The sequence below is a fragment of the Dipodomys ordii genome, unplaced genomic scaffold, assembly GCF_000151885.1.
Source record: "Dipodomys ordii isolate 6190 unplaced genomic scaffold, Dord_2.0 Scaffold16, whole genome shotgun sequence".
In the NCBI taxonomy this organism is placed as follows: Eukaryota; Metazoa; Chordata; class Mammalia; order Rodentia; family Heteromyidae; genus Dipodomys; species Dipodomys ordii.
In genome coordinates, this window is record NW_012267232.1 from 2,208,104 (window position 1) to 2,230,702 (window position 22,599).

A 22,599-nucleotide genomic window follows, 5' to 3' on the forward strand; every position below is an offset into this window, starting at 1 on the left:
TCTAGGCATGGGATTAAAAGATCCCAAGTTGGCTGGGCACTAGTGGCTCATGCCTGTCTCCTACCTACTCAAGAGATTAAGATCTGAGGATTGTGGTTCAAAGCTATCGGGGACAGGAAAGCAGTGAGACTATTATCTCCAATTAACCAGAAAACTGGAATTGGAACTGTGGTTCAAAGTGGTATAGTGCTAGCCTAGAGCAAAAGAGCCCAGGGACAGTGCCAGACCCCAAGTTCAAGCCCCATGACCGACAAAAGAAGCAGAAGCAGAAGAAATTCTACTACATTCACCTGTTTATACACCCAGCCATGTACTGGAGTTCTCTTTCCCATTCTTGCACATTTCCAGCCTAAATTTTAATATGCAGCTGTAAGCATAGTGATATCCCTTCTTTTTTGTGTGTGTGTGGGGGTCTGGTCGTCGGGCCTGAACTCTGGGCCTGGGCACTGTCCTTAAGCTCTTCAGCTCAAGGCTAGCACTCTACCACTTGAGCCACAGTGCCACTTCGGCTTTTTTCTTTTTGCTTATGTGGTGCTGAGGAATCGAACCCAGGGCCTCATGCATGCCAGGCAAGCGCTCTACCACTGAGCCAATTTCCCAGCCTGTGGTATCCCTTCTTAAAGAAAACTTCTGTCATTGAAAAATTGTAACATATGTAACAATAAAATGGCTAATATAATAATCTCCCAGTTCGTATCAGCCAGCTTCAAGAGTTATCAATAGTACAGGGCTAGTCATGTTATATCTCTTTCCTCATTGCATTAGGCTGAAGTACATCTCAGATATAGTCCATAGTTTCTCCTTATTTAAAAGATAAGGATTCCTTCTCAAGAAAACTCAGTTTGAAAATAAATTAGAATTGTCGTTCAACATATTAATATAAAATATTGTACTACAGACAAGATTATCTTTAATCACTATTAGCCCTGAAATATTGACTGGCCAATAACGGCAATTAATATTAATAGCATCATCAGTTAATTGGTAATCAATACGAGTGAATCAACACATTCTCTAAAATATTTTTATCTACTGTAGCATGACCACAAACAAAATTAAAAGTAAATTCTAAGTAGCATCTAATAACATGTATTTTGAGTTCTCCAGTTACTGCAAACATTTTCCATGGATTTATAAAGAAGCTAGTTAGGAGTCGCTTTGTATTTTTGTTGGCATTTTGTGGTATCTCCTGCATTACTGTTTTCTTCTAAAATAGCCCCTCCTCCCCCAATGGAAGATACTAGGCCTGTTATTCTGTGGCGTGCCTCACCTTCTGGATTTGTTCCTTCCAGCCTCTAGCTTTCCTAAAAACTAGGTTTGATTTGAACCTTCACTATTTTAAGAATGAATATTTCTGACAGAAGCGTGCACAGGGGTGCCAAGGACTTCATAGTATACTACAGAAGAGGCATCCACAGTTAATGAAGGAACTTTTGGGCTCATCTCTGCCTTTTATTTGCTATAGGTGAAACAAATTCATCTTTCTTCCAAGAGGATATGGAGAGTTAGTACCCTGGCCTGGCATGGGTTGGACCCAAAGCATTTAGTCCTGTACTTAGCCTCTGGCTATTGCATCCTCCTACCTACTGTGATAATTACCTCTGCATTCATGTTCTTACTAGCTTTGCTTTTTAGTGGTGATTTATTTATTTTTTAGTGGTGATTTTCTAAAATGGGCATTTAGATGTCTTAGGTCCTAAATAAAGACCCAAAATAGTATAAACTATAAGCATATTCTAGTTCTGCATAAATAAGCATGGTAATTTCAAGTGTATAGAAGAGTAACTTTTTTTTTGCTTTAAAGAATGCTTTATTTACTACAGACATCCTTAGAATGTATTGTAAATGGAGCAAGATCTAATAAGCTTTTCCAATACAAAGCAGCTACAGTAACTATTTATATAGTTTGTTATAGAAGAGTAACTTATCTTTGTAACACCCAGTGTTCAGATGCTACTGTGTCTTCTCCTCCTGTCTTCTAGGAAGGTAATGAGGTAGAATTCTCAAACCATTAAAACATAGCCGTAATGAAAAAAAAAAAACATCTTTTGGTTGGGGACAAGAGAGAGAGCAGGAGAGAGCAAGGGAAGGGGAGACATGGTTCAAAAAGAATTGTACTCATTGCTTGAATCATGTAACTGCAATACCTCCATATAGCCACTCTACAATAACAGCAAATAAAAAATTCACTAAATATTACATCAGTAATAGTATCAGTAAATATTATTATTGTTATCAGTAAATATTAGCTGAATGAATGAAGACTTTTATGTTGGCAATCGTGATGAGGGAGATGTGTCTGTAATTTTATATCTGGTTAATTGATTGCCTATAAATGACCCTTTACTTAATTAGCCTTTTCCAGAGAGCTTATGTTTTTCATTCTTCATATTTGGCTTAAAAGCAAGGTAACATCTACCTATTATTTAATGGTGCCTTTAAAGACTGTAGAAGTGACTTTGCCTTATAGTAGGTAGGTCATGTATAAAACTTGTCTCTTAGAGTGCATGTTCTGGCAGGTACAGCATTAGCTTGTGTTCATTGTCTTCCGTCAGGATGATGGAGCTCTCCCAGCTCTCCTTTAGAAATGGGGCAGCCAACATAAAAGGATGTAGAGACCCTTGTGCAATAGCACTCTGCAGTGTGATTCCTAAGCACTATGATGTGCAGAATGACAACATTTCTATTTACAGTTTATGCCATTAAATAAGACTCTCCCTTCTTTCTTGAGAATTTTTTCCTGTCTGTAGAGAAAACACTTTCACATTCATATCAAGAATTTAACTTTATTAGGGAATATCACAGCAACACTTTAAATCTGTCATTTGATTAATAGACTAATCCATCTATAATGTCCTTTTGCCATCTTTATGTAATTTAAAAATACTTCCGTAATTGCTTCATTTTTCTGTCTGAATGCCTCTGAATGTTTTAAAGATGCATTGTCATGGAGATGAATTTACATGTAAGAATAGCATAGTTTCCCTGTATTTCCTTATTTTGCCATCAAAGATGTGCTGTGCCTTTATTGAGCTCATTGTTTCTATCTCCTCTTTGAAGGTTCATATTGGTTATCTTCCCAACAAGCAAGTCCTTGGCCTCAGCAAACTTGCAAGGTAAGTATAACCACGTGGTATATAAACAGTGTATACAATTGCTCCTCTTTTTTTTTTTGTTGGTCATGGGGTTTGAAATCTGGGCCTGTGCGCTGTCCCTGAGATCTTCAGCTCAAGGTGAGCGCTCTTCCACTTGAACCACGGCTCTACTTCAGGTTTTCTGGTTAATTGGAGAGAAGAGTCTCACGGACTTTCCTGTCTGGGCTGGCTTTGAACTGTGATCCTCTGATCTCAGCCTCCTGAGTAGTTAGGATTATAGGCATGAGCCACAGGCACACAGCCAATGGCTCCTCTTTAGTGAGAGTTGTCTCACCAATATTTCACTCTCCCTACAATTGTGGCTGTAAATTGGAAGTAATTTTGTAAGTAAACATATATAGGTTCCAAAGGCAATCAGACTTAGAATCTAAGGCCTCACACACAAATGCTCCTCTCTTCCCATTCACCACTGCCTTGTCCCCTTGCTCTCCCCTCTCATCTTTGATGTCTCAGCTTGTAGAGATACAAGGCTTGGGACTGGGAAGGTGGCTCAGTGGTAGAGCGCTTGCCTTGCATGCATGAGGCCCTGGGTTTGATTCCTCAGCACCACATAAGCAAAAAGAAAAAAGCCAGAGAAGTGACGCTGTGGCTCAATTGGTAGAGCGCTAGCCTTGAGCTGAAGAGCTGAGGGACAGCGCCCAGGCCCAGAGTTCAGGCCCCACGACTGGACCGCCCCCCCCAAAAAAAAGACACGAGGCTTACCTCTAATAAAGGGGGTACTTAAAATAAGAGATGGAAGAGAGAACATAGGCAGGGGACTAATTGCAATACACAGTTTTCAGATTTGTTTTGTTTTAGAAGTTGAAAAGGCATCTGTGTTTATGGAGAACACTTTCAAATACATTATTGGAAATCCTTTAGTGTTTAAATAGAATGTCATAATCATAAAAATAAGACCAGAAGACTGGAATTGACCTCACACACAGAGCAGGGCCAAGTCCTATTAAGACTTGTCTTTTGTCTCCAAAAACAGATAATGCTCCTTGGTGAATTGTACACCACCTGAATACTTCAGCACATCTCTTCTATTCAAGGCTTCTTTCCACAGTGTGTCCTTAGCATATCTGTGAACTGAGCTGAGATTAGAAGCTTTCCACATGCACTGATAGATCTCTTCACTGCATTCTCACTAGTGCTAGAAAGGGCATGTAACAAGAATGCATTTCCCAGTTCTATATGTGTGGGGATTCTCTCCAGTGTGTGAATCCTTTCATCTCTGTGGAGGGAATAACAAAAGGCTTTCCCACATTGCTTACACACATAGGAGGTCTCTTCACTGAGTTCATTCACTGTGAGTTCATTTCAATCTCTGAAAGTCACACATAGAACTGAAGGCTTTCTCATATTGCTCACATCCATGGGCTTCTCTTCAGTGTGAGAGCTGGGATGTCTTAGAAACTGTAACCACTGAAGCCTTTCTCACATGCTTACTACACACATAAAGGTTTATGTTCAGCCTGAGTCCTCTATGCTTCACCTTTATATGGCCTTTCTTTGTGTTCCTGGTACACATACTGACTGTGCATGGTGTGAACTCCAATGGGCACACTTAGGGATGAATGACTACTGCAGACTTCTGCAGCCATTGGCTTTCATGTGGTTTTAACTCAGAAGTTTTCTTGTTTACCTTAGGATCTGGAGACCAGTTGGGGATTTCTCCACACAGACTATAATGAGGAATGTATCTTTATACTTCGCTTCTTAGCTTTCTCCTGGAATTTTTATAGCTACCTTCCATGTTCTGGTCTTCTGGATCTTTTCCATTTCCCAGGTGTTATGTGTTCTAGTGTCCTAAACAGGACTCCTGGAAGTCACAGAATGATGGAGAATGAACCATTTGTCTGGTCTATTGGTGATGCTTTCCACTGAGTTTAAAATTTTATTTGTTTACTGAGCCTTTTATTTCCAAGATTTCATGTTTTTCTTTTTCAGAACCTCTATCTGTGCTGAGTTACTCACTTTCCCATCCTGATCTTGAATTGGCATCTTTATTTCTTTTGTATGAGGTCACTGATCCTTTTTATTTTTTTAATTTTTTTATTTTTGGGTCCGGTTGTGGGGCCTGAACTCTGGGCCTAGGCGCTGTCCCTCAGCTCTTCAGCTCAAGGCTAGCACTCTACCGCTTGAGCCACAACGCCACTTCCGGCTTTTTTCTTTTTGCTTATGTGGTGCTGAGGAATCAAACCCAGGGCCTCATGCATGCAAGGCAAGCGCTCTACCACTGAGCCACCTTCCCAGCCCTCACTGATCCTTTTGATTTCTTTATCTGGATTTTAGCCATCTGCAGTATCTTTGGATAGTTACTGAAGAGTTGTGAACTTCTGGGCATTCTTTTTCTTGGTGGTGCTAGGGTTTTGAACTCAGAGCTATATGCTTGGTAAGCAGACATGATAGAGAGACAAGCCTTGAGGACACTCCAGCATTTAAAGGAATCATGCTGCCTTTTTATATTTATGGGTCTTATTGTTGTTTGTTTTTTGTGTCAGTTCTGTAGTCAAACTTAGGGCCTGAGTGGTATGCCTGTGCTTCTTTGCTCAAGGCTAAGATTCAACCACTTTAACTATAGTTCCACTTTCAGCTGTTTGGTGGTTATCTGGAGATATATGTTTCATGGACTTTCCTGCCATGGCTGACTTTGAACCTCAATCCTCAGTTCTTACCCTTAAGCAGCTAGAATTACAGCTGTTCAAGTGTGTACCACTGGCACCCAGCCATACTTATGTATTTTAAGTTGTTGTTTATTCATCTGTTGGAACAAATGTCTTTTTTGGTTTTATTCAAGAGTTCCTTTAGTAAGAAGACCACTTATATGGGCTCAATCCTTAGTACAAATCAGAGAAAAGAAAACAATGATCATAACAGCAACAATAAATATAAAAATACAAATAAAAATGAATTAGAGATATCACCAATAATCATAGGAAAATATTAGAGATACTTTGCATATATGTATGAAAGTATCACAATGCACCTTGTTTTGTACAACTAATAAGTACTAAGAAAAATATTTTAGATAAAAAGAAAGCAAAAAATAATGTAGAATAAACTATGAAGTTAAATGTTAAAGCAACAGTAATGAATGAATGAAATAAAGGAAAAAGACAAGGAAAGGGAAAAAATGAAGACACAAGATTAAGTAAAAGAAATGAAAGAACAAGGATGTAAGAAAGAGGAAGAAAAAGAAGAGATGAGAGCCAAGTACCAGTAGTTCACTCATGTAATCCTAGCTTCTTTGGAGGCTGAGATCTGAGGATCACAGTTTGAAGCCAGCCTGGGCAGGAAAGTCCATGAGACTCTTATTTCCAATTAACTACTCAGAAAAAGCCAGAAATATTGCTGTGGCTCAAGTGGTAGAGAACTAACCTTGCACAAAGAGGCTCAGAGACAGCCCTCAAGCTCTGAATTCAAGCCCCAGGACTGGCGCAAATATATGTGAGAAAGAGGGCTGGGAAGGTGGCTCAGTGGTAGAGCGCTTGCCTTGCATGCATAAGGCCCTGGGTTCAATTCTTCAGCACCACATAAGCAGAAAAAGCCCAAAGTCGTGCTGTGGCTCAAGAGCACTAGCCTTGAGCTGAAGAGCTGAAGGATAGGACCTAGGCCCAGAGTTCATGCCCCACGATTGACAAAAGAAAAAAGAAAAAGAAAGAATTGGGAAAACTTATTTCTGGGTCCTGTAGCATTGTAATCCAGGGGGTGGGGAGGGGAAATTGGGGTGGGGAGTGTGTGTGGAAGTGAGTTATACCTGGAGTCCATCTTAGTTCCTACTGTTAAGGCTGATGCTATATGCAGGTGGACGGCTGGTCCAGGCTGGTCAAAGGACATTGTCACCTTCAGGGCCACATTCATTTTATGTTTTCCTTCTTTGTATGTCCAGAGCCGCTGCTCGCCCTGACAAACTTTATAGCCTATGGAACAGGGTCCTGCTGTCTCCAGAGGCTCCCCAGGTTGTGTACCCACATCCAAGCTGAGTTGTGTCCCCTGACTGCTTAAGAGAATGGGGAGGGGCCAAGGAATGTGGCTTAGAATGCATGAGGCCCTGGGTTTGGTTCCTTGGTACCACATACACAATAAATAAATAAAATTAGTAAAAGAAAAGGAAAAAATAACCTTTCATTTAAAAAGAGAGAGAGAGAGAAAAAGAAAACGGGGAAAACAAAAGGCACTGAGATCTGTGGAAGGCAAGAAGTAAGGGAGCCCAGAGCTCCTTCTGCTGGCCTCAGTGCGTTCAGATCTTACTGAGCACCACCACCCTGTGGCAGAGAGGAAGCTGGGGAAATCCAGTGATCCACCAGACCTGGGCGCAGAGCTCTCAGCTGTGCCTGGCAGCAAGTCAGGGAGGCAGCACTATGGCCAAGTTAATGCTGCAGCTCAGGACAGGAGCCGGGAGCCATCAGTCCCTGCAGAAATCCTCAGGTGACTGGGCTTGGAGCCACTGACCACCATACTTTCATAGCTTGAGTTCCCAGTGATTTAAATTTATCAAGTCTGTGTCTGACTCACACTCTTCCTGGCTGCCATTCAGACACTGACAGAGGGTTTCTAGACTCCTTAACTTATGACTGTTCTTTATTTTCAGATCCCGAAAGTAGCTCAATCTCAAACAATAGGTCCCCTCTCAAGATGGTACCTGGTTCTAACACTCCAAGATATAGAGAGGTATGGAATAGGTTTCATCTTCAGTATTGGCCTTCGCCTGCCATGTAGGAGTTGCTAAGGTCTTGTCAGTGTCATTCTGCTGGATTTTTTTCCTTTTTTTTGTCAGTGGGCTTTGAACTAGGACCTATCACTTGATGGTAGACTCTACTGCCGAGGAATGCTCCAACCCTTACCTTTGCATTGGTTATTTTGAGATAGGGTCATTTTTTGTTGTTGTTTGTTTTGTTTTTGTTTTTGCTTAGGCCATGACTGGACCAGAATTTGCCTATTTTATATGTTCTATCATAGCTTGAATGATAGACACGAACTACCATGTCCTGATTTTCTATTGAGATATGGAGTTTTACGATTTTTCCTCCTCCAGGCTGGTTTGGAACCATGATCCTCCTCATCTCATCCTCCTGCATAGCTGGGATGATGGCACATATCATTGTGTGTGGGTTTAGGCCCATGGATGACCTCAAATTATGATTCTTCTGATCTCAGGGTCTCAATTTACTAGCACCAGACCTTGAATGGATTTAAGAACTGTGGGCTTATTATTGCCAGTGTGTTATGACCAGGGCTTCCTGGCTTATCTGTGGTTTTCCTCCAACGGTGAGGTTGGAGTTACTTTTCTCAATGTTACCTTTCTGTACCATCATGCTTTTCAGCTGTCCTGTCACCTCTTTCCTAATTCCTAGTGAGTGCTCCTCCCCTCTCTCTCTTCAGAATGTAGTCTCTCCTTTGTTAGCCCAACTCTTCTGCTCTGTGGCTGCACATAAGGAAGTTTCTAGTCTTCCATTTTACTCTGGAGGTACTGGTATCTACTCTGAGCCTTGGTCTTATATGGACATCCCTCTCTAGAAGTTGTACTGTGATGGCCATGACTAATACTTCATGGGAAATGGACTCTAGAATGATTCCGTGAGCTTGTGGAGTAAATGATAACTTAAGGGTAGAAGGGAACCATCTTGGTTATTTCTTTTCCCAGTGAAAGGAAAAGATCTCAGGTAATTATACTTTTCTGAAACATTTCAAAGGAGTTGGTTATTAGCATGATTTGTCCTTAAACTAATAGGATTAAGACTTGAGTATAAATGGAATGCCAGACTAAGGATTTTATCCAAGTATTTATTTCATTTAAGAAATAACAATATTTAGGGGATAGAGAGTAGTAAGAAATCTGTATGTCTTAGAAAAACTTGGCTGCTCACTTTAATCTTTTATATGAAGTTTGTTATATGCTTGCTTTTAAACGAATGACCTTTCTGTTCCAGCAAAGTCAAATATCAAACAGTAAAACCTTAAGTAGCAAGAAAATGCCAAAAGTGAGTTGATCTGTTTCAACTCAAGGAGAATTCAGAGTAAACTTAGTTTCAATGGAAATTCCTTTTGTCATTGCAAAGCTATCCAAAATATGTATGTTTTCTTGCCTTAGGACAAAATTATTGTTATTATTATTAATCATTATCATTAGTTGACAATACTGGCAGTGGAATTTAAGGCCTCATGCTTGATAGGCAAGTATTGTACCACTTGAGCCATGCCCTACCCCCATTCCCAGTGTAATTCAACTCTGAATTTAACATTGTAGTATTCTAGGGTAACCATAGCTAGCTTGAGCTTTGAACCCCAGCTGTGGAAGAACTCTATGGTGTACCAGCTAACTGTGGTGGCTAGAGAAAATACAGTAGTACCCTAGAGGAGGGCACACACTAAGAGGTAGTAGATACCACAGAAATGCCCACTATTAGGTACAAGTCCCTCTTTTTCATTCCTTAGCATAAGAAAACAAAAAATAAAAAGTTAACTTTAGCACTCCATCATGGAGTAGCCATGATATCAATGGCTTGGCAGAGTTGAAGAGATCCAGGGATGAAGGGATGAGTAGAATTTTAAATGAGGGAGAATTTCTTCTAGTATAGTTTGTGCCCAAGCAAAGGCAACTAAGAGAGTAAGAGCAAGGCAAATTGCAGTGGGTGAGGACTAGATTCATTGATGGAAGTAACAGATTTAGGAAAAGACACATGGGAGATGGTTAAAAAAAAAGATAGATTATATTGCAGAGGACACATTTTTTTTCAAAAAATTTCACAATTTTGATATTGTCAGAACATAATACATTAAGCAGTATATATCACATTATTGTTAATATAAAGTATATATATATATATATATATTCTTCTATAATATGTAGCATTTCTATAATACTGGGATTCACTTTTTTAAATCTTGGCAAATAGGTAATATATATATATATATATATTCTTCTATAATATGTAGCATTTCTATAATACTGGGATTCACTTTTTTAAATCTTGGCAAATAGGTAAGTGACACTGTTAGCTATTGTTTTTGTTTTGTTTTGTTATCTGGTCGTGGGGCTTGAACTCTGGGCCTGAAGCTGTCCATGAGCTCTTCAACTCAAGGCAAGTGCTCTACCACTTAAGCCACAGTGCCACTTCCAGTTTTCTGGTTATTTATTGGAGATAAGAGTCTCATCCACTTTCCTGTTTGGACTGGCTTTGAACTGCAATCCTCAGATCTCAGCCTCCTGAGTAGCTAGGATTGCAGGCATGAGCCACCGGTGCCAAGTCAGCTATTGTTTTTATTTGAATTTCTTTTTAATCCTGTTCTGGGATTAAAACTTACACATTCAAGGAAATCACTTCCACTGAACTAGTCTTCCAGCCAAACCTCAATTTCTATAATAGATTGAAGGTCAAGTTTTTCAGAATGTTCTTAATTTTCTATTGGGTTTCTTGATTATTATTATTATTATTGTTTTTTGTTTTTTGGGTTGTTTTTTTTTTGTTGGTCAGTTGTGGGGCTTGAACTCTGGGCCTGGGCGCTGTCCCTCAGCTCTACAGCGCAAGGCTAGTGCTCTACCACTTGAGCCACAGCACCATTTCCAGTTTTCTGGTGGTTAATTGGAGATAAGAGTCTCACAGACTTTCCTGCCAGGGCTGGCTTTGAATTGCCATCCTCAGATCTCAGCCTCCTCAGTAGCTAGGATTATAGGCGTGAGCCCCTGGCGCCCAGTGTTTTGTTTTTTTAGTAACAAATTTTTGTAGAGTTAGAAAGATAAAAAGTACCACCAGAGGCTTCCATCGCCTCTGCCTTGCATGGGTTCTCCTCTGGAGATAACATTTTGATTTTGATACCATTTTTAATTATTACACATATTAGTTGTACAAATTAATGGGCGACATTGTGCATTGTATATACACTTACACCTTACACTGATTGCAACTCTTTAACCCCCTATCTCCTCTATCCTTCTACATTCTAGTCTTTTTTTTCTTTTCTTTTCTTTTCTTTTTTTTGCCAATCCTGGGGCTTGAACTCAGGGGCTAGGCTCTGTCCCTGAGCTTTTCTATGCTCAAGGCTAGTGCTGTACCACTTGAGCCACAGCACAACTGGCTTTTTCTAAGTAGTTTATTAAAGATAAAAGACTCATAAACTTTTCTGCCTGGGCTGGCTTTGAACCCTCATCCTCAGATCTCAGCCCTCCAAGTAGCTAGGATTACAGATGTGAACCACTGGTCTCCAGACATTCTAGTCTTTGTCTTTTTCCTTTTTTTTTTTCCCCAGGGCTGAGGACCGAACCCAGGGCCTTGCACGCGCCAGGCGGGTGCCCTTCCGCTGGGCTAAACCCTCAGCCCCTCTAATCTTTTTTTAAAAAATATTTTTTATTATCTTTAGGTAATTGCACAAGAGTTGCTGTTCACCAAATCAGCTATAAATACAGTGCATCTTGATCAATGCCACCCCTTTCAACATTCTCACCCACTCCTCTCCCCCTTCCCTTACTTACCTTATATAGAATTTTTTTGCATACGTTCCAGTCTTTTGTTTTTAGTTTCCACATATAAGAGAATAAATATATAATACATGCCCTTCCTTATCTGGCTTATTTTGCTTAACACATTGTTTTCCAGTTCCCCTCATTTTCCTGAAAATGACAAGCTTTCAGTCTTTATGGCTGAATAATACTTCCATATATATATATATATATATATATATACACACATATACACACACACACACACACACATATATACATATATATATACACACACACACACATATATATACATACACATATACATATATATATATATATATATGACACATTTTATTAATCCATTCACCTGTAGATGGGCACCTTGGCTGAATTTGGCTACTGTGAACAGTGCTGCCCTACACATGGATGTGCAGATATCTCTGTTGTATGTTAACTTCATTTCCTTTGGGCAGAGCAGGATGTTATAGTATTTCTCCTTCTAGTTTTTTGAAGAACCTCCATACTGGTTTCCATAGTAATTGTACTAATTTGCAATTCAGCCAACGTCTCCAGTAAGCATCTCCAGTTTCCCTCCCAATGTTTATTGTTGCTTGTTTTCCTGATGATGGCCAATCTGACTGGGGTGAGCTGGCATCTCAATGTAGTTTTGAGTTCCATTTTCCTGGTGGGTAAGGATATTGTTTCTTATCTTGTAATCAGTGATTTGCACACATTCTCTGAATGTTAACATCTATATCAAGAGGTTACCTGGAATTTTTTCCCAGTCTTTTGATTTTGGTTTATAGAATTGCTTTTGCCATAAAGAAATTTAAAACTTTTCTGAGGTTGCAGATTTATTTTTTGTCTGTTTAGAGGTATAATGCTTTATTTTACCACTTAAATCGTTGTTCCCCTGGGAAGCATTTTGGCCCAGGATTGCCGTTACCCATCACTGCTCTTAGCCCCTCACTGTCTTCTACAGCAGCCCCTTCTGTGCCCATTCAGCTGGCTTGCTGCCCTTACTGCCACTCTGTGTTGGGTGGGTCTTCCTCCCAACTCCTCTGTTCCTCTAACTTTTTACAGTTTTTAAATTTGTTCTCGGGTGCTACTGAAATATTATTTTTCATTATGAATTTAACCATGAACTCTCTTTGTGGCACTCTATTTTTTTTTTAATTTTATGTTTTCAAATACTAGGGTTTGAACTTGGGGCCTCATGCTTCCTAGGCTGGCACTCTATCCAGCTCTCCATGGCTTTTAAGATGAAGCTGAGATGCCTTAGAATTTTTATTTATTTTTATTTATTTTTTTTGTCGGTCATGGGGCTTGAACTCTGGGCCTGGACACTGTCCCTCAGCTCTTCAGCTCAAGGCGAGGACTCTACCACTTCCTACAGCGCCACTTCCAGTTTTCTGGTGGTTTATTGGAGATAAGAGTTTCACGGACTTTCCTGCCCGGGCTGGCTTTGAACCGCAATCCTCAGATCTCAGCCTCCTCAGTAGCTAGGATTACAGGCATGAACCACCAGTGCCCGGCTCCTTAGAATATTTTTTAAACCCCTAAAGAATAGAAATCACAAGTATAAAAAGTTGGTCTTATATCACAGATTGCATCTAATTGAGATGGTACATTTTAATATCTAGGAATGAGAGGAAATATAATGAAAACCTTTTAAGTTCTGAGAACTGATGATTAACACCTAAGCCACCCAAGAGGCTGACTTCTAAAGGATTGTTGTTAGGAACAAGTTGGTCAGAAAAAGTCCAACAGACTACATCTTCAAAATAATCAGCAAAAAGGAGGACTGGAGATATGACTCAAGTGCTAGAATTGCCCGTGGAGCAAGAAAGGTGATCGAGAGTGTAAGACCCTGAGTTCAAGCCCTAGTCCCTTCAAACAAAATAAATACAACAAATAAAACTTTTATGAGTCTTAATGAGTAGGTTAAAAAAGGTGAGGTGAGAAGAGAATGGGTCATAATCAATTTTCTAGACATGTTTTCTGACTTTTCAATTAACTGCTAATTTCAGTTATGATAATTATTCCAGAGTATAGAAGAAACTGAAAAGCTACCTGATAATGTGAAGCTTCCTAGTCCTGACAACAAAGCCTGATAAAGCTAGCTAATACTATAGATGATAAATGTAGTAGTAAAAAGTTTATAAATGTAGTAGTGAGAATTGTGAATGTCAGAAAAATGTAACAGGCTAGTAGAAATACCGCTTCCAAACACAAAGAGAGGTTTATTCCAAAATGAATTGTTTCTGTTAGAATTCACAGTGACTGATGCTGTAGTGTGATGATCTGTGCTGTCACACCATTGCTGATACCTGTCTTCCTCTCGCACACTGATGGAGAATAAGGCAACTCCAGGGAAGGGCCACAAGAAGAGGCTGCCCTGGAGTGACAGCCTGGGCTCCATCTTCCTGTTCCTACCCTGCATCAGAGGAGGTGTTCACTTGTTGATCCACAGGCACGGATCACAAGCCTGGGGTTCCTAAAGCCTTCCAAAAAGCCCAAGGCAACCATTTAGTTAAAACGGCCCCTATATGGGGGTCCTAGCAGAGATGAGTCTACTTTCTCTGGTATACTTTTATCCATGCTGTAAAGAATTCCCATAAATGCAGTTCCAAGGGATGCAAGCTTACCAAAAGGAAAAAGGAAAGAAGCCACATGGATGAAGCGGGTAGAGGCTGGAGTTAGACAGAAGATGGAACACGTATGTAACATAACTGAAAATTCACTGGGTTCAGTGGCTCATACCTGTAATCCTAGCAACTTAGGAGGCTGAGATCTGAGGATCACGCTTCAAAGCCAGCCTAGGCAGGAAAGTCTATGGGACTCTTATTTCCAATAAACTACCCCCCAAAGTGGAGCTGTGGCTCAAGTATAAAGCAAAAAAAGCCCAGGGACAACACCTGGGTTCAAGCCTCAGCCCCTGTACAAAATTAAAAAAAAAACAACTACACAAACAAACTGAAAGTTTGACAAAGGAATAAGAAACGTCCAGTGTTAGCTAGGCAGACTGGAAAAGGGAGCAAATATAGCTTCTAGAAATAAAAGGTATGATGAATGAATCCAAAGTCTTGTATGCTCACTAAGTAGCAGATTAGCAGCAGATGAAAATACAGTGAACTGGAGGAAAGGTCAGAGGAAACTGTATAAAATGCAACACAGAGACAGGCATAACATATGAATGAGAATTTAAGAGCTGGAAGACCAAGAGGGTCTGCTGTACCCTTAATTAGAATTCTGAGAGCTATGAGAGGTAATGGAGCAGATACAGTATGAGAGAACATAATGCCTAGAAAAATCTCCAAAATATAGGCAAAATATCAGTCTGCAGATTCCAGAAGCCTCATAAATCCCAAATAAGCAGAGTAAACTGCAAAGTACACAGACTCAAAAGTCATAAAAACAGCCATGGAGAAAAAATATCAATTACCTTCCTGGTAACAGTGGTTAGACTTAAAATTGGGTTGCCAACAACAATATTGAAAGGCAGATAACCATCAGTGTTAAACTAGAACTCTATTCCCAACATAACACCTCTCCACAAATTATCTTTCAAGAATGAGAGCAATGGACAAGAAAGTACGACCTCATCTCAGCAAGCAAGCTAGGAATACTGTAATTCCACTTGTGTAATAAGCTATACTTAGGAGAAGAGAATTTAGGGGCTGTCTTGGGCAAAAGCAGGACCTTTTCTGGAAAAACAACAACAAAAAACTAATGCAAAAAGCATTGGAAGCGTTGGGAGGGGTGGCTCAAATGTTTGGAGTGTCTACCTACCAGGCATGAGGCCCTGAGCCAAAACCCACCAAAAGAAATCGGGCAAAATAAATATTTATTTTTAACTAAAAAGAGTCATATAAATGCTGAAAATAAATGATAAATTTAATAATTTAATGATATATTTTATTCTAGTGATTGTTAATACTTTTGCTGTAAATCCTTCAGCAACAATGAATCAAACCAATGGGCTCTCTCTCTCTCTTTTGTTCTTGTTAGTCATGGTCCTAGGCTCTGTCCCTGAGCTCTTTTTGCCCAAGGCTAGTGCTCTACCACTTGGAGCCACAGCTTCCCTTCTGGTTTTTGAGTGGTTAATTGGAGATAAGAGTCTTCTGGGGACTTTTCTGCTCCAGCTGGCTTCGAACTGTGATCCTCAGATCTCAGCCTTCTGAGTAGTGAGGGGTGAGCCACTGGCACTGGGCAAGGGATTGAGTTTTAAATCACTGTTTATTTACATTTCTGAATTATTCTGTTCTTTGTTGCATCCAATAAACATTTATATTGTAAATATAATTTAATAATAAATTTAAAAATATTTCTTCCTTAGAACTTAATCAAGCTAGGATTAAGAAATCCTAAGCTCTTGAACCAGGCGACGTATCTACCACATAATGACACAGGCAAGTGTTCCACTATTAAGCTGTGTCCTAGCCCAAGGAATGATCTTAACATGAAAGCAGCTCTCTGTCAGAGTAGGTGGACCTTGTCCTGTTATTAAAATATTAGAGAAATTCATATTGAAGTATGAACCAATACATGGATGTCCAATGTTACAATTGCTGTCTAATATAGAACATGGATTCTACTTCAGAAAAAGTGAACATCAGGAGCTGGGAAGGTGGCTCAGTGGTAGAGTACTTTCCTTGAATGCATGAGGCCCTGGGTTTGATTCCTCAGCACCACATAAACAGAAAAAGCCAGAAGTGACACTGTGGCTCAAGTGATAGAGCCCTAGCCTTGAGCTGAGGGACAGCGTCCAGGCCCAGAGTTCAGGCCCCATGACCGACAGAAAAAAACAACCAAAACTGAACATCAGAAAGAAATTCTTGTAAAATCAACCACATCTCCTACTGATATAACGTTAATCACCTGGGAAGACATCAGCAGGAACACATACAGTCTGACCCAGTAAGAAATATGACATTTCTTCTATCTAGGAGCTTGAAAGCCACCCTCTCTCAAATTTTGTTCAAAATAAAATAATACAATTAACTCTGTCTATTTACCTACTGTGGACCTGAAGAATCAGATGGGCTCCTGCCCCCAGAGTTCCCCAGGTTGGTAAACAAGATGGTATACATGTTACTGAGTTGGTTGACACTACTGTAGTTGATTCTGTCTGAGGGGTATACTATACTAAAGAAAGAGCCATAAAATGTGTCATAAAGAAAGTGTCTTCAAACTGAGTCTAAATGCATGACTGTCAGGTCAGCTTTTAAAGCAAAGGTCCTTAGCATGAGTTGCCTTCTGTATGTGGGTCATCCACATCACCATCTTTGTATTTAATCACTAAGAAAGGGGAGAATTCATTACTGGATATGTTGTGTTGTAAGATCAGGAGGATTTTATTTAGGAAGGGCAATCCTACTAAGCAAGCTCTTAATAAACAAATCGTGTGAAGAGATGCCTGAGGAAATCTAATCCATTCTAATTGGATTACCCTAATAGATTTAGTTGGTATAATAGATGACTTGATATTAATTAACCAATAGTCTTTTCTCATTTTTAGTTTGAACTTTAAGCTGTGATAAAACAATATGATTAATTAGAACACTTGGGACTTAGCCTGAAATTGATGACTTGTGAGCTTTAAAATTTGTTGCCTGCCTCTAATTGTGTTTTTGCTAAGTGAATGTTACAGGTGGCAACCTGTGAGTTTTTTTCCTTAGGGACACTTGGAGACACCATTGTGCAGTGATTGATAGTCTCCTTAGACTGTGTATCCCTGTGGGGTTGTATCTTCCTCCTCTTTTCCTATCAATACCACTGCTGTTCACATCCTATTGCTTCAACGAAGTCCTTTTTGTCTTATGAGGGAGCATTCCAATTTCACTTCAAACAATGCATGATTAATACAACAAATTCTTTCTTTTCTAGGATTGTAGAAATCTACAGTAGAAGACTACAAGGTAAGCTTTTGCAATCTTTATTTACAGAAAACAGGTTTTTTTCCTTATGGAAAACATATTTTGTATACAAGTATAATGCAAATATAATGAATAAAAGTATGATAAGTATGATATAGAAATTAAAATATCCTAGGAAGAGAAAGTCTGTCTCAAGCCTACAAAGAACTCCCTATTATATTGGCATTTTCCTTTACCCTTCCAGGCATATATTACAGGGTTTTTTTTTTGTCAGTCGTGGAGCTTGAACTCTGAGCCTGAGTGCTGTCCCTGTGCTCTTCAGCTCAAGGCAAGTACTCTACCACTTGAGCTACAGCGCTACTTCCAGTTTTCTGGTGGTTTATCGGAGATAAGAGTTTGGCTTTGAACCCATCCTCAGATCTCAGCCTCCTGAGTAGCCAGGATTACAGGCGTGAGCCACCGGCACCTGTCGTATATCACTGTTTTTAAATCAGCTTAGTTATGTTAAATCTAGATAAGAATGTGTCTCCAGACCATTTTTTTTAATGCTGGTTATTTTTGAAGTAGAATTTCTTTTTCTGCTCAGGTGGCATCTGGACTTTGATCCATATTGTAGGCTTACCATTGTAACTGGATGACAAGTACACCACTACACCAGCTCTTGGTTGAGAAGGGGCATACTTTCCATACTTTTTTCTGCCCAAGCTGGCCTCAAATTGCAGTCTTCATAATCTCAACCTCTCAAACAGTGAGGATTACATGAGTGAACCACTGGTACCTGACTCAATGATTTTGTTTTGTTTTTTTGTGGTCATGGGGCTTGAACTGTGGGCCTGGGCACTGTCCCTCAGCTCTTCAGCTCAAAGCTAGTACTCTACCACCTTGAGCCATAGTGCCACTTCTGGTTTTCTGGTGGTTTATTGGAGATAAGAGTCTCATGGACTTTCCTGTCCAGGCTGGCTTTGAATGGCGATCCTCAGATCTCAGCCTCCTTAGTGGCTAGGATTACAGGAGTGAGCCACCAGTGCCCTGCTTGACTCAATGATTCTTAAAACAGTTTTTTTTCCTCCCCTCTCCACATATATGGTAACTATCTCATTCAGTCTCTTTAGAATTCTATTATAGGTACCATGGCTTGATTTTCTGATAGAGATTTGAAAATTTTTTGCCAGTCTTATGGTTGCAATGCTTCAGTGAAGACCTTTGTATATATTCAAAGATAAATTGTTGTAGTCAGCACAAGGAATTGTATTGTTCATATGAAATCATTGGTTCTTAATAATTTAATAAATCATCCCTTTTGTTAATCCTCTTGCAATCGTTTATTTGTTCTACTCCAGCTCAGTTAAGATGCTATTAACCAGGGATCTGTTGGTTTTACTGCACATGTAAGGGTAGTTACTACTCCAGTCCCTTCCTTATAGAAAGGCTGGAGGGCCAGGAGGGCCTTGGGGGGCGGGCTCTTTAGTAACTCCAGGGTCAGTGAAGGAACTGAGCAGGAGCATCCTGTGGCCTAGTCAGCAAACAACGCAAACTGGCAAAAGCTGGTATGTCTTGGCACCTAAGCCTCACAGAGGTCTGCTTTTTAAAATTGTCTGTTTTTATTTTGGTACCCTGTATCTTGTATATGTGTTTATCTGATTTGGGGAATGGAAGGGAAATAACAAAATGGTGAGACAAAGGACAAAGGGCGAACCAATACAGCAGTGATACTCACAAGATACAATGTTGGAAATGAACTTTACAGTTTGTGGGGGGAGGGGAGTGAGGGGAGAGAAAGTAGAAAAAAAACAAGAGGGGATAACACTGTTGGACAAGAAATGTCGAACCCCTCTGTGACCCCTCTCTACATCACCTTTACAATAAAATTAAATTAAAAATATTTTAAGTATTCTAAGGGTAAAAAGCTTTCAGTTGTTTGTATCAGCTTTAAACTTTGATGTGTATCATATCTGCAGTGCAAGAGCGTCTTACAAAACAAATCGCTGTTGCCATCACAGAAGCCTTGCAGCCTGCTGGAGTTGGGGTGGTGGTTGAAGCAACGTAAGTCTAAACCCTTCTTTGATAGTCTTGTAGTGCGCACAACCACTGGTTCTGACTGCGGCACTCCTCCTCTCTCTAGGACCATGATGTCTCACAGGTTTTACTAATGCTCTCCTCTCTGAGCCTGAAAGAGTCTTTATCCCTCTTGCATCCACTGTAATGCTGATAGAGGAATCCAGGCACAGAAACAGGGTTTTGGTGAGCATTGTGGAGCGGCAGGAAGTCGTAAACTTAGCTGCAGAGATTTGTATACATAGCATTTTATGTCGTGTCTTTCTTCATTAGCTTTTTCTTGGTCCAAGCAGCTTTTCTAATGCTTTCTGTCCTTCCTTCTTCCCTCCTTCGCTCTTTCCTTGCCTGTCTTCCTTCCCTTTCTCCCTCCCTACCTTCTTTCATCCCTATCTCCCTTCCTCCTTGCTCTTCCTTTTCCTCCTTCCCTCCCTCTGTCCCTTCCTTCCTCCCTAACTCCTTCTTCTAGTTTTTGTAATATCTGTCACACATTTTCAAAATAGAGAAACCTAAGAATTTATAGAAGGGGCAACTAAAAGACTTCTTTTTAAAGAGAAAAGTTTGGGCTGGGAAGGTGGCTCAGTGGTAGAGCGCTTGCCTTGCATGCCTGAGGCCCTGGGTTCGATTCCCCAGCACCACATAAGCAAAAAGAAAAAAGCCGGAAGTGGCGCTGTGGCTCAAGTGGTAGAGCTCTAGCCTTGAGCTGAAGAGCTGAGGGACAGCGCCCAGGCCCAGAGTTCAGGCCCACGACCGGACCCAAAAAATAAATAAATTAAAAAAAATAAAGAGAAAAGTTTGTTTTAATGTTTAAAGTTTAGATTTTAATGGGTACATAAACATGTAAAAGTCATCTGTATGTATTGGGTGGGTATCCTGTGATAGTCTGATACATACATGTTGCGTAATGTCCACCAACATTTGTAATTTTTATGGGAAAAAATTCCAACTCCTTTCTTCTAGCTTATTGAAATAGGTAGCACATCATCTTTCTCTATATACCTACTCTGCAGTAGCACACTGAAACTTGTTCTATCTCATTGAAACTCAGTGCCCATTGACCAAACTCCTCATTCCTCTATCTCCTGCACTCCACAGCACTGGAAACCCCCATTTTACTCTCAACTTACATGAGGTCAATTTTTTTTATTTACATATGAGTGAGATTGTGTGTTGCTTATTTCACTCTACATAAAGAGGTCCAGCTGCAGATTCTTCTTTGGGTTATAATGGATTATGAGAATTACACCAAGTCAGGGGAGGGGCAGCTGTCTTCCATTCTATGTGTACAGTACCATGAGCTCTGGGTAGGTTGTTTGGCTTCACCAGGTTGCTGAGACCCACTGGTGCCATTACCTGGATTAGGCCTGGAATGACCAGCATACTTGATTGTTTCTCTGAGTGCCTAAGCTAACATGGTGCCATCTAAGATCTGAAAATGGATCAAGTGAGAATTCTGAATATCCTATGATCTAGAACTCATATATCTATATTAGACTCTTTCTGTTATTCTCACCTAGGAAGAAAACTCCATTATTCTTCTCTTGTTGGATATAGCAAGGCCTTAACTATTCCTAATTAGAAAAGCTGAAAGACTTTTTAAAAAGTTTCATAAAAAGTTTCCCTTGGTACTGTGAACTGATATTATGAATCTTTGAGCTTTGCTTCACCTTTTAAAATCCAAGCTACTTAAGCCTTGGTTGTCTTGTCTTGTAGGCACATGTGTATGGTAATGCGGGGGGTGCAGAAGATGAACAGCAAAACTGTGACCAGCACGATGCTGGGTGTGTTCCGGGAAGACCCAAAGACTCGGGAGGAGTTTCTAACCCTAATCAGGACCTGAACGTCTCTATGCAGTGGGTTGTGCTATCTGCCCTATCTGTCTTCATTGTCTACATTCCATTTTCAACTGCTGTCAATGTGAACTTTACTTGTCACTGATTGTACTTAAAAATTATTTATAGAAAATTAAATAAAAATAATTATCAAAGGGGTGAGCCCTCTACATTCTTCTTGCCACCTTTTAGTGGCAATGTTAAACTGCCAATAATAAGTTCTGTGCACAAACCACTGTCATTCAGATAACCCTAAAGGTGCAGGCAAAGAGGTGAATCCATGGTTGATATTGTTTAATAATCTGAGTGATCAGCATGGGAGCATTGGGTGTGGGTGTGAACTGTGGGCCGCCATGCTGGTTTTTCCTCTTCCCACAGAAATAGTACCACATCCGAAGAGCTTAAGTAATGTATGTGTAGGTGGTGTATTGCTCCATGAATACAAAGTCCCATAGGCTCCGCTTTCACTGTGTTGATGAAACCTCCAGTGGCATTTTATTTTTTAATATTTTTATTAATCATTCCCTTGTAATATTAGTCTCTGAGGGAAGGTGATAGAATATCGGTATGTGGTTTTTTTTAAACCTTATTGTAAGTTAAAAAGGCACATTTCTACCTGCTATCCTTTTAAAATTTGATTAGAGAGAAAGAGTCCCTGAAGTTGTTTACGAGTTTATTCTCATGTTATTCTACGGGGATTGAGACCTTTAATTCTCTGTGCCTTGATGAGAATATCACACCATTCACCATGTACTTTTTTCCTTGTTTTTTAAAAGAAAGCCATTATTTTAAGGCTTGGTACTGAATTGCAAGTAACTAGTTCTTATTGTTTCCACTTTAGAAGTCCCTTGGGAATTTACTTTGTGTGATCCACATAGAGGCCTTAAAGCAGGTTTCATTTTAATCCTATGAAATAGTTTTTAAAAAAAAAAATATTTTCAGAGGCTCTTGAGAGTATCCACCCCTCCAGGGTCTGTAGAACTGAACTCTAGCTTACATGGATCTGAAATGCTCAGAGTGAACACATAGTCGCTGGCATTGGAGCTGTGCACATTGCTTTGTGCCAGAGGCTCTGGGGAGCTCTGGTCTTGTTTCCCTTCTGCTTCCTGTGGATGGTAGTGTTCAGTGTAAGTTTGTTCAGGTCGTATAGATATTGCAGTCCAGTAACTTTTGCCTTATTAATATTTATCTTAAAATTTCCTCCACTGGGGCAGTGTGGGCCAAATTAAAACAAAATACTCTTAAACTCCCTTACA

General features: G+C 40.0%; 1 protein-coding gene across 1 annotated transcript in view; it reads left to right on the forward strand.

Moving 5' to 3' along the window:
- Gch1 (GTP cyclohydrolase 1) overlaps nt 1-22,258 on the forward strand; it is a 48,002-nt gene extending 25,744 nt beyond the window's left edge. Inside the window, exons 3-6 of the mRNA XM_013012348.1 lie at nt 3,061-3,116; nt 17,470-17,501; nt 19,418-19,502; nt 21,225-22,258. Of these exons, the coding sequence (XP_012867802.1) occupies nt 3,061-3,116; nt 17,470-17,501; nt 19,418-19,502; nt 21,225-21,351 (300 nt within the window). The 3' untranslated portion in view covers nt 21,352-22,258. The remainder of the gene's footprint in view (nt 1-3,060; nt 3,117-17,469; nt 17,502-19,417; nt 19,503-21,224) is intronic.
- The last annotated feature ends 341 nt before the right edge of the window (nt 22,259-22,599 follow it).